The sequence below is a fragment of the Sardina pilchardus genome, chromosome 9 (assembly GCF_963854185.1).
Source record: "Sardina pilchardus chromosome 9, fSarPil1.1, whole genome shotgun sequence".
Classification (NCBI taxonomy): domain Eukaryota; kingdom Metazoa; phylum Chordata; class Actinopteri; order Clupeiformes; family Clupeidae; genus Sardina; species Sardina pilchardus.
Window position 1 is genome coordinate 20,492,789 of NC_085002.1, and position 12,041 is coordinate 20,504,829.

Sequence of the window (12,041 nt, forward strand, 5' to 3'; positions counted from 1 at the left end):
CTATGGACCTGTGTGTGTTTGTCTTCGCCCATGTGTAGGTCTGTGTTCAAGGGCTCCGCCGTGTGTGTCTACTCCATGGCGGATGTGCGCATGGTGTTCAATGGGCCCTTTGCTCACAAAGAGGGACCAAACTACCAGTGGGTCGCCTACACAGGAAAGATACCATACCCTCGACCAGGAACAGTGAGTAGAATTTCACACACACACACACACCCACACACACACGCACACACACACGCACACACACACTCTGTATTTGCAGCCACTCATTATTCTGAGACTTCAAGTCCTGAATCTAGTTATAGATGTAAAAAAAATGAAAGCTGTTTTTCTACAGTAAGATCTTTGAGTGCATCAAGAGGGGGAAAAAAGTACACGTATAAGAGACGGATATCCTCTTTTAAAATTCCAGTGCCCAGGAGGGACGTTCACCCCCTCGCTTAAGTCCACCAAAGACTACCCGGACGAGGTCATCAACTTTATGCGTAACCACCCCACCATGTACAACGCCGTGTACCCGGTGCACAAGCGCCCTCTTGTGGTCAGGACCAACGTGGACTACGAGTTCACCACGATCACCGTGGATCAGGTGGCCGCCGCCGACGGCAACTACGAAGTGCTGTTCCTGGGGACGGGTAAGTGGGATAGGAGTGGGGGGAGGTGGGGGGCAGTCCAGAGCCTGGCGGTAGATCTGAACCACGCATCAGACCGTGTGTATTTGAATGAGATTAACTGTATTACACCTGTTTTTTTAAAAGTGCTTTCCTCAAGTCAAGGAGAGCCCAAAGTGTTTAGATACTGAGAGCCCTTTCAGGGTTCCTGAGTTTGACGTTTGGATGGTGTCCGATCTCGGGCCCTCTTCTGGCTGTTTATTTTCTGGAGTGTGTTTTCAGTTGAGTAAGCGATGTAAGATGACATGTGGTGTAAAGTCTGCAGGAGAAAATCTCAGAGTTCTTGGACGGACTGTTAGACTGTTTGTCTGCCTGGAAGCATGTGTCAGCTCAGAGATGATTATCAATGGGGAGGGTCTGTTTAGCTTCAATAAGGTCGGGGGGGGGGGGGGGGGGATGCGTTATATAAGTGAGCGGCTTTAGGCTTTCATCTTGAGCTTCACTTCAAACGCACTGCCGCTTAGACTCTCTACTCTCTCTTTCATTCTCTCCCTCTCTCTCTCTCTCTCTCTCTCTCTCTCTCTCTGTCTCCCTCTCCCTCTCTCTCCACCCACAGACAGAGGAACCATTCAGAAGGTGATTGTCCTTCCCAGCGATGACCTGCAGACAGAGGAATTAGTACTTGAGGAAGTGGAGGTCTTCAGAGTGAGTCAGAGTGATTTTTTTTAATCTTTTCCCTCGACTTCTTCTGTCCCAGTCCTTGTTTTTCATGCAGTAAAATATGCTTTTTTATCTAAACCTTCAGGTTCCAACACCAATAACAAGCATGAAGATTTCTCCCAAAAGGGTATGTATTTTTTATGTATTTATTTTTTCTAAAAAATCTTATTCATAAATCAACCTCCACAGTAATGCCTAAGGAATCCCTTCCATCGTCATACCTGCGCTTTATACGGAACACATGCCTAATGCGTTCCGCATATTGAGTAGAGCAGCCGTTCTTGGCCAGCGAGGATGCTGTTTTAGTGTGGAGAGGGATGAGAGAGGATGAGCTGACCTCCTGACCCCCCCCGCCGCTGCCTCTGTCTCCTTACAGCAACAGCTGTACGTGGGCTCGCCCGCCGGCGTCACCCACCTGGTGCTGCACCGCTGCGACGTCTACGGCGAGGCCTGCGCCGACTGCTGCCTGGCCAGAGACCCCTACTGCGCCTGGGACGGCAAGTCCTGCTCCCGCTACTCCGCCTCGCAGAAGAGGTAGGGTGTGTGTGTGTGCGTGTGTGCGTATGATGCATGTCTGTGTGCATAGTGCGTACAATCTTTGTGTGTTGAAATGTCTCATAGACACATTTCCCAATCCGTTTTTGTCAATCGTACTGTATCATTTACCACACCAGTACAATACTTAGCTTATGAGATTAATAGTACCTTGCAACAAGATGAACACTGTCTTCCATATTAGTAAAATTGTGAAATGTGTGTGTCGATGTTATTGTCTGGAGCATATTGTAATGATTCTGTTGTTTTGGGAATGTGGATCTGACCCCTCCAGGCGCAGCCGCCGACAGGATGTAAAGTACGGAAACCCCATCAGGCAGTGCAGGGGCTACAACTCCAATGGTGAGAGAGGCTACCTCTTCCTCTATTTGTTCATAATGTATTCTAACGCTATCACTTCACTACAGCTGAAGCAGAACAAGTGTATGTATTTAGTACATTCATTACATTATGGAGGACAGCACACAAGCTTATAAAGAGCATATAAACACTCGGAAGGCATCTCTCTGGAGCGCAGGATATGATGTCATGCTTATAATCCCTCACAGCCAATAAGAACACCCTGGAGACGGTGCAGTATGGAGTGGAGGGAAGTACCGCCTTCCTTGAGTGCCAGGCCAGGTCCCCTCACGTGTCAATCAAGTGGCATCTGCAAAAGGAGAACAGCGATAGGAAGAAAGAGGTAGGCTGCTTGCCCTGGGCATCTGGACCTATTTACTGGACCCTTAGAAGTTATAAAAGTACTTTATGCATGGAAAGCAACTGCCTTAACTAAGTTTAATGGGCCATAGTTATGTTTTATAAAGGAGAGCTGAAATAATGATTCTTGATGGTGCTTTGCAAAGGCCCCTCATAGCTTTCTTCAGATTGAACATGAATGCGGCTCCATGCCTGTAGCAGTTATTGCATGTAGTGGTTTCAGTGTGCCATAAGTTTCTACTGTGTATTGACTATTGACTGTGTGTGTGTGTGTGTGTGTGTGTGTGTGTGTGCGTGTGCGCGGCAGCTGCGCTGTGACGGGCGCGTGGTGCGGACCGAGCAGGGCCTGCTGCTGCGCTCGCTGCAGATGTCCGACAGCGGCGTCTACCAGTGCACGTCCACCGAGAACAACTTCAAGCACACGCTGGTCAAGCTGCAGCTGGTGGTGCTGTCCTCGCGCACGGCCAACGCCGCGCTGGCCGAGTCCCACCACCAGCACCCCCAGCAGACGGCCGTCGCCGGCCCCGCCGCCGGGCCCCAGGCCCCCGCGCTCACCCACCCGCCCGGCTCCAGCGCCTGGACCCCCACCGCCGAGCAGTACAAGGACCTGCTGACCCTGCTGAGCCAGCCCGAGATGAGCCTCATCAACCAGTACTGCCAGGACTACTGGCAGCACGGCGAGCCGCACCCACTGGTCAGCGGGCCCCAGAGCGGGCTGGTCGGCGCCGGAGGAGGAGGAGGAGGAGGAGGAGGAGGAGGCGGCGCCGTCAAGCGCAAGGAGCTGAAGGAGCTGAGGGAGCAGCGCAAGCCGCGTAACCGGCGCCACCACGAGGGCCAGAGCGCCGTCGCCACGGAGACATGAAGGGGCGGCGCATGGACAATCCAGCACGCACATAAACACACAGCCACATGCACACACACACACACACACACACACACACGCACATACACACACACTCACGCCGCAACAGCTCCATGTCTTCTCTATCTCTCTCTCCCTCCTTCTCTCTCTCTCCCTTTCTCTCTCTCTCCTAAACACACACATACATACATACATACATACATACACACGCAAACACACAGACTCCCACATAAGCACATACACACACACACACACTCCCTTCTCTGACTCTGGTGCCAGGCTAAGGCCGCTGAGGATTCATGCATGGAGCAATGCTAGAGACAGCAGCGAGGGTTGAACAGGCACACGTGGTATTTATTGTAGCTTGTAAATAGTCAAGGTTCTGTGGATTTTATTTGTACCCAGACTGGGTACATTTTACCTTTTTTCTTTTTTGTGTATAGGTCTTTCTGTGCAAAATTTTTTTTTGTTTTGTTATTATTGTTATTATTATTCTTATATTTATTATTAATGTAGTAATTCTATATCAGATGGTGTTATTGTACAATGAGTGTCCTCTCTCTGAGAGATGGCAACAGCTCCATCACATTTCTGTACCTACAGCAGACTGCAAAAAAAAGAGACTCATGTGAAAATGTGAACCGGCGGAGCCATTTTGAAAGGGGCTGCAAAAAGGTCAAGGGTCACCGCGGAGTGCCCGTCAGACGCGAGAGCGGTCGTGAGAGAGAGAGAGACAAACATGGTTTCCCCTTCTTTGCACAGCTGTTCAGGTTCTCAGAGAGAACGTGAGGCATTTCACTGGATGTGTGAAGAGGAGGAGCGCCCCCCACAGGCAAGAATAAGGCAGTGCACACAGCGAAAACCTCCTGATGCCTGCCACCTACCACACACACACACACACACACACATACACATACACAAGCCAAACCTTTTTTCAGCTACTCTTAAGGCTTCTCTCAGCACAAACCTGCGACACACCTCTTTTGTTCTTCCATTCTCCCTTTTTCCCCAACACATGGTGTCCATTCATTAGTGTTCTTGTGAAGGTCTCCCACTCTCTCTGCGTCACCCCCCCACCCCAACCCACCCCACCTCCGCATTTGTTTACCTTGCCTGATCCAGAGTTTTATTGCAATGCAATGTTTGTTGATTACTGTGTGTAAATATTAATATTGATATATATCCTGATAGACCATCACCAGTCCCCTTGCTGAGAATGATCTGCAGTGGATGATTTGACACAAGTTTAAGTCCAAAATAACAAGACAGTGGGCATTCTTCCAAGTATCTAATTAATACAGCACAATAGCATGCTCACTAATTGGGAGTTCTATGGCATTAATAAGGCAGTTGAAGCACTTTTTACAACTTTAGAAACTCATTAAGGGTATGGTGTGGGGAAACCAGAAAGCTCATTTTCTGATTACCGTTTATTAGCTAAAATCCAGAACGAAAACCATAGGAAGCTGGCTTTCACTCTGCATGAGATGTACAGTTACTGTAAATATGTTTAAGAAATATTGCTGTAGATTTTGTCTGTGGAACCTCTTTTTTTCTGTCTCTCTGTCTTTCTTTCATTTGTGGTGGTGACCAGTGACTTTGTACCACGGGAGAAAGCAACCAGGGACTCCATGTTCTCAAACAGACTAGCGTGTAAGAGGTGAAGAGGTGATCTTTCTGGAAGCCCTAACTCTTCCTCATCCCTGGGGGGGTCACAACAGATGGCTGTAAGAGGAATATGTGAGAAAGATATACTGTTTTTTGTAAAGGAAAAAAAAAACACATCTGTGTGGTTTGTCTCATTTCGTCTTGTTTGTCTGTTAAATTTTTATTTTTTATTCTTGGGGTTTAGTATGTTTTTATGGGAAATTCAAATCAAATCTACAGAGTTGGATGTACTACACAGTTGATGTTATTGTAATGACTTGACCGTGTACATTTCTCCCCTCTCTTTGATGTTGCAAACTGATTAAAAAAATAAAGCTCTATATTTTATAAGAATATTAATTTCATTTATTCAGAAATGGCAACAAAAAAAAACGTAACTTTGAGTAGTTCACACAATAGTAGGAACTAATGACCTCTAAGCATGCCATAATCATGCACTGCTTTACTTGGTTTTCTGGGAGATACAATTGTTTTCACATCCATTGGTATAAAGCTCAATGACTAGTGTATTCCTATACACTGGAGTTCCAGGAAAGAGATGAGAGCTCCATCATTTCTATTTCCTTTGTGTCATAAACATCAGGCACATGTAAACTTAGTCATCCTAAGGATCCCTTGTCCATTTAAAGATTGAGGTCAATGTGTTCTGCCTAAGCTGGTTAAGATCATATGGGTATACCCACATGGAAAATAGTCTTTGAATTGATCCCCAGATGAGCGTGATGATGTGGAAAAAAAAACCTCCGGCAGTTCCTCCAAGGGCCCTCCCGCCTTTCAGGGAACTCCTGCCTGTGAGGATTAGAGATGACAAAGTTGCAGAGAGTGCACGCACATTCAACTTTTTACAGGAGCAGGGTAAAATGGAAACGGAAAAAATATTTTTTTTAAAAAGTACCTGCACACTGTTGCTGCTGCTCCCGAGGTGATTTGTAATGACGCAACGTTTCGACCAAAGCTGGTCTTCGTCAGGTGTCCCAGATGAGTGTGATGATGCGGTACAAAAACCTCCGGCAGCTCGTCCAAGGGCCTTCCCGCCCTCCAGGGAACTCCTGTCTGTGAGAATAAGAGATGAAACGCATGGTGGGCATCACATACTATCATACATCAGTGTAAATCAGTGGAATTCAATGAAAATCCCCTTTAGGAGGTGAATTGGAGAACCAGATGCCCTATTGAACGATGGGTGAAAGTGTGGAGTCTTAAGCTGATTTAATATCTTGACTAAATCAGTCTGCTGATGGGCAAGACCTTAACTACAAACATTCAATGCTCCCATATACCACGCAATGGCTATTAATTCATGCATGAGAATTCGGCCCCAGGAGTTAATTGCTGTCATCCTCGGTGCTTACTGTATGACTCATGCGTGTATATCCAGACCTTCCCGCCCCGTGCCCATATTATCTCCTTATGAGCATGTAGGTCAATGATGTCTATTCCAGGTTGGCGTCTGCTTATATTGAGGTCTGCGTATGTGCAGGTGTTTTGCCTAGTGCCACAAATAGACAGCAGACAATTGGAGTGGAGGAAACCACACTCAGTGATGCTTTAATAGTGATGCATTAAAAAAAAAAAAAGCCAAACAGTGTACACAAGGCCTTGGACAAAGACTTGGATACCAATGTGTCAGGCTTAGCCAATCTTTAGTGTTCTCAGTTTGAAAACCAACGATGCATTACATCATATTCTCTCATTTGAACCATCTCCAGCTGGATCTGGCAGTGGTGAACCAGGGACTAGGGATGCAGGCATCCAAATGGACCACCTGTAGGGTGTGAGTCTGATCAAGGGCCCCCACCACTGTGTTCCTGTGCGAGGAAGGCACTTCACCCTGAAGTGATCCAATGAGGACTGTGCCAGTAGTTATTTCCTCGCAACTTGCTCTGAGTAAAAGCATCAGCTAAATGAAGAATGATGAAATAATAATCTCAAAAGTAAGGGCTTATACTTTCGTATCAATTATACATGAAAGTCAGTGAATCAGATATTAGCACACTTGCATTTACTTCTATTGCACCATTCATATGAAGTTGAAAATTAGATTTAATACAAAATACACCGTGTAGGCCTACTGTGACACTATGTAATGTGAAAGTGATTCTTCTCACTCACAGTGAAGTAAGTATAACTGGCCAGTTGTGAATATACTGTATCTGTGCATGTAACTGTTTCTTTGTGGCTGATGTTTCATGCAAACCATTTGCAGTCCTTTGTAGCATCTCCAAGTGAATGTGTCAGCCTGTCTTTATAAAGGCCAGTGAGATCAGTAAAGGGCAGGATTAGGGCTGAGCCGCAGCTAGGACCTTCCGCTGAGGGCAGCAGATTCTCCTAAATCTGAGAGGAGGTCACCTGTGCCCCCCCACAGGCACCACCCCGGGAGGGGCCCTGTCCTTGCCTCTTATTGGCCTCCCTTGCCCAGGTGGTCAGCTGAACACCCAAAAGCCCTCTTAGAGAAAGGAGGACTTTTACTCGGTCCGTCAGAACCTACAGGTAGCGGTAGGTATCTGTGCGCGGCGTATACGTGGTGTGTGCGGTCCAGGCTAGTGGAGCGTATTCCTCAGGTGATTCCCGAGCTCGTCCAGGCCGACTCTTTAGGGCGCCTTCATCGCTGAGTGGACATGGGGGCTGGAGCCAGCGCCGAGGAGAAGCACTCCAAGGAGCTGGAGAAGAGGCTGAAGGAGGATGCCGACAAGGACGCCAGGACAGTCAAGCTGCTGCTGCTGGGTAAGGACTGGACTCACGGGGGACCTGGTCGCCACCAGATGGGATGGACGGGGGTGGACGGGAATCCATGGCTCTAACCCAGACTAAAGACATGGGGAATGCAAAACAAGAAAATGGATATGCAAAGAATGGGTAGTTCATCTGGAAAAGGAAATCCATGGACATTTTTGATCACCTCAGTTATCTTTGTTGTGTATGTCAGGTCTTTCAGTATGCAACTACATTCCTAGATCTGTCATGTGCCTACAGAATTAACTGATGTTTCTTGATGGCTTTTTTTAATTGACTTTAGCCTAAAATGACTCCTTATAGTGAAACCCATCCTCCTTTAATGATCAATTATGTTGAAATTCATCCTCCTTAAGTTGTTGCTGAGAAGGTCAGGCAGAGTTCGGCAGCGCTTGCATTGTTGGGTCAGCCCAAGGGTCAGCCGCAGCTCTGAAGACACCTGCGGGGACGTGTTATGCTCACAGATTTGATCAAGGATTTATACAGAGGGATCTGTAACTCTGTGTCTATTTGGGTCAGGCATGGAGCGGAGCAGCCCGTCACATTATCAGTGAAGGGCTTAGGACAGGAGTAATGAGATCCAAGCCTCTTACAGTGATCCTCTCAAGAGTGAGCACACAGTACAGAGGGAGAGAGGCCAAGACAAGGGAGTGCCGGATGAATAATGAAAAAAAAAAAAGGATTGGGAAGGGGAAAGAAAGACCAATTGTCTTGCTTGTGGTGCCCAAATGAATCCCAAGGCAAATTATGCAACAGTTTCAAAATCGACTCCATGAAAATGCTCACGTCGCCTTACCATTCAAAGAGTATGGATAATGTTTATGCAATATTGCATGGCCTCTGCCTCAATAAGTACAGGGTATGATGCCATTTTGGTTAAATGTGTTGATGACTTTGAGACAGGTTGCTTTTCCTATAGGAAGTTCTCCTTCTTAGTAAAGGTGATGGTCTGCACACTGTAATGGCTCCAAAAAAGTTCTTTATTATTTAAAAAGGCAACAGATCAACAGATCTTCGTCAGCCTCCCTTCTTCTCATTAGAAAGGTTGCCAAGTAAGAGCTATTCTAATACCCCCTCCTGTCTCCTCATTAGGTGCTGGTGAATCAGGCAAGAGCACCATTGTCAAACAGATGAAGTGAGTGTGTCTGAAATCCCAAATTGTTTATCTCCCAAATACTGATCGAAACTCTCTGACGTCACTCTAACTCCTTGCGCTTGTGTGTATCCGTGTGTACCCAACAGAATTATCCACAAAGATGGTTACTCCCTGGAAGAGTGCTTGGAGTTCATTGTCATCATCTACAGCAACACGCTACAGTCCATCATGGCCATTGTGAAGGCCATGACCACCCTCAACATCAGCTATGGAGATGCTGCAGCAGGAGTAAGTCCTCAATAGGCTCCTATGGTTAAAGCATGCTAAAGCATGCTCTAGGACAGAAAAAAAACAAAGTAGGGGTGGGGTGAGAATATAGAATTCCAGAAACTGTAACAGCTATCAAAAGTTTAGATATTTGACTTTCTTTAGAGCTGTGAAGGTTTGTTTATTTAGTGCATGTCAATAGCAACTAAAAAATGATCTCGACAATTTTCAAAGCCCACAACCTGAATCCTCTTAGCCTATAGATCAAACATGAACCGTGTTTATCCAATACGAGTAACAAACCGTGCAACATTCCTATTTCCATGTTGAATACATTGCGGTTCAAGAGTGGTGAACACCAAGCAAACATAACTCCACCTAACAACACTGACAATACCCCTATCCATCATCACAGTCATTTCCCCCGTTTGTTTCTGATGTTTCTGTGTACCTTTTGTGTGAGTGCAGGATGATGCCAGGAAGATGATGCACTTGGCTGACACCATTGAGGAGGGAACAATGCCTAAGGAGTTGTCCGATATCATCATCAGGCTCTGGAAGGACACTGGTATCCAGGCATGCTTCGACAGGGCTTCTGAGTACCAGTTGAACGACTCTGCTGGATAGTAGGTTTTTCAATTTCCTTTAGTGAAAAAAACTTTTTTCAGATAGGACTGAATGGACACAATATCACAAAATGGCATTAAATACTTGAAGAATCATCTATGATAATAAAGTTAAAGATGAAATTACTCTCTCTCTCTCTCTCTCTCTCAGCTACCTAAATGACCTGGAGCGGATAGTGCAGCCTGGCTATGTTCCCACTGAGCAGGATGTGCTGCGTTCTCGAGTAAAGACCACTGGTATCATTGAGACCACGTTCTCCTTCAAGGACCTCCATTTCAGGCAAGGCTTCATGACATCATGAATTTGCCCATGCCATGATCCAGGGGGGGTTCACCGAAACAAGAAAATATCATTTCAAACTCTACCTTTTTCTTATATATATAAGAATGTGTCATAGATGTTGATATTTACACTCATGAACTCACTTACACTAGTAACATCCCTCTGCTCCTCCTCTTCCTCCTCCTGCAGGATGTTTGATGTGGGTGGCCAGCGCTCGGAGAGAAAGAAGTGGATCCACTGCTTTGAAGGCGTCACCTGTATCATCTTCATCGCTGCTCTCAGTGCTTACGACATGGTGCTGGTGGAGGACGATGAAGTGGTGAGAGTGCCCGCCTATTCCCTTGCCGCTAGATCAGGGACCGAGAGAGGGACCGTGTTAGTGTCAAATACAGTTTCTGTGCCAAGCAGCTCATGAGAGAATCTCGAACAGGTTCAATGTACCTTCACATCACAACTGCTATTGCAATCCTATAGCCAAACAATTTCAAGAGACCTATGAGAGATAATGTATTCTTGAAACACATGAATGGTACACCATTACCTCCTGTAATCTATGGTTCCCTTTTGTCCGTGTCTTCTCCCAAAGAACCGCATGCACGAATCCCTCCATCTGTTCAACAGTATCTGCAACCACCGTTACTTTGCAGCCACCTCCATTGTACTCTTTCTGAACAAGAAAGATGTCTTCGTGGAGAAGATCAAGAAGTCCCATCTCAGCATGTGCTTTCCTGAGTATGACGGTAAGGCTTTTTGGTTGGCTACCATCTACACTGTGTACTAACATACTCTCCCCAATGGTCAATTATTTTTTGTTAAAAGTGTGACACAAGGTGCATCATGGATTACTTTCTACACATTTTCAATGGCCCTCAAAATTCAACTGAACTTTAATTTCAAGATGATGAACTTGATGCTCACCTACAGGTCCCAATACCTTTGAGGATGCTGGTAACTACATCAAGCTCCAGTTCCTGGACCTCAACCTGCGAAAAGACATCAAGGAAATCTACTCCCACATGACCTGCGCCACAGACACACAGAACGTCAAGTTCGTGTTCGATGCCGTCACCGACATCATCATCAAAGAGAACCTCAAGGACTGTGGTCTCTTCTAAAGAGGAGCAGGCCCTTGGCAGGCAGGAGAGGCGCAGGTAAAGACCTTGCTTCCTGTTCCACCATCGGGCCAAAGTCGTGTATGACTAATATCCAGCATATTGAACAAATCATTGAAATATTACCCTTGTATGAAGTGTCCTTAATGGAGAATGTTGCTCTTATTTTTCTGTTAGGTAACATTGTGCGAAGCCCTCCTGCGCCATGTCTCCTTCAGAGGTCAGAGGACAATCCCAACCCCCCAGACACACCCACATGCATACACCCACATACACAAACACAAGCATGAGCCCAACCAAACTCTAAAAAGAAGAAAACAGAAATTTCCGTCCGTGTGTGTGACTGTAAGGCTGTATTTGTACCAAGAGACCGAGAGACGGAGCGGAAACGTCAAATGAAACATTTTTACTTGTCACCTGTAGTCCAGAAAGCAGTGCTGCAGGTCCCTCATAGACTATGGAATGACATTTATAGAATATTTTCAGGAGTGCATGTATGTAATAGGTGCTCAAATTGTATGGCAATTGTATGAAATGTTTGACTGGGCCTGATTAGATCCAAGATCATGTAGCTACACATGGCCAAATTACCGGAACAACAACACCTGCACATGCACTTCAATTTGTAATCTGTTGGAGAGATGGTGAAGTCGATTTAAGCAGTAAAAAAAAAAAAACCTAAATACAAGCTCCCTGCCATTGATACCACACTACAGAATGATCCACGCATGGCAGTACACAGTAGTTTAGCTGGACAGAGAGAAAAAGAAACCGAGCTATTGCCACAAGACCTCAATCACGAATAGAGG

The 12,041-nt window shown here is 46.1% G+C and overlaps 2 protein-coding genes across 5 annotated transcripts in view; both read left to right on the plus strand.

Moving 5' to 3' along the window:
* The window catches only part of sema3fa (sema domain, immunoglobulin domain (Ig), short basic domain, secreted, (semaphorin) 3Fa), a 48,740-nt gene extending 43,305 nt beyond the window's left edge, over positions 1–5,435 (plus strand). For 2 of the 4 annotated variants that reach the window (XM_062546256.1, XM_062546258.1), the window contains 8 exons: positions 39–183; positions 413–635; positions 1,228–1,316; positions 1,417–1,458; positions 1,708–1,865; positions 2,161–2,228; positions 2,435–2,568; positions 2,893–5,435. In XM_062546256.1, coding sequence (XP_062402240.1) covers positions 39–183; positions 413–635; positions 1,228–1,316; positions 1,417–1,458; positions 1,708–1,865; positions 2,161–2,228; positions 2,435–2,568; positions 2,893–3,447 — 1,414 coding nt within the window. In that variant the 3' untranslated portion in view covers positions 3,448–5,435. Of the gene's footprint in view, positions 1–38; positions 184–412; positions 636–1,227; positions 1,317–1,416; positions 1,459–1,707; positions 1,866–2,144; positions 2,229–2,434; positions 2,569–2,892 lie in introns of all 4 variants that reach the window. The other 2 variants (XM_062546255.1, XM_062546257.1) reach the window with 1 other exon arrangement.
* Positions 5,436–7,645: 2,210 nt separating this feature from the next.
* Positions 7,646–11,486, plus strand: gnat1 (guanine nucleotide binding protein (G protein), alpha transducing activity polypeptide 1). The gene is made up of 9 exons (XM_062545034.1): positions 7,646–7,839; positions 8,941–8,983; positions 9,091–9,232; positions 9,680–9,837; positions 9,989–10,117; positions 10,310–10,439; positions 10,707–10,860; positions 11,045–11,271; positions 11,410–11,486. The coding sequence occupies exons 1-8, from the start codon at positions 7,734–7,736 to the stop codon at positions 11,233–11,235; spliced, it is 1,053 nt and encodes a 350-aa protein (XP_062401018.1). The 5' UTR covers positions 7,646–7,733; the 3' UTR covers positions 11,236–11,271; positions 11,410–11,486.
* Positions 11,487–12,041: the final 555 nt, after the last annotated feature.

Excerpts from the sequence above, each read along its gene's own strand:
- gnat1 (XM_062545034.1), top strand. The coding sequence starts at position 7,734 with ATGGGGGCTGGAGCCAGCGCCGAGGAGAAGCACTCCAAGGAGCTGGAG. Across the intron at positions 8,984-9,090 it reads ACCATTGTCAAACAGATGAA|AATTATCCACAAAGATGGTT; the intron begins GTGAGTGTGTCT and ends TGTACCCAACAG. Across the intron at positions 9,838-9,988 it reads TTGAACGACTCTGCTGGATA|CTACCTAAATGACCTGGAGC; the intron begins GTAGGTTTTTCA and ends TCTCTCTCTCAG.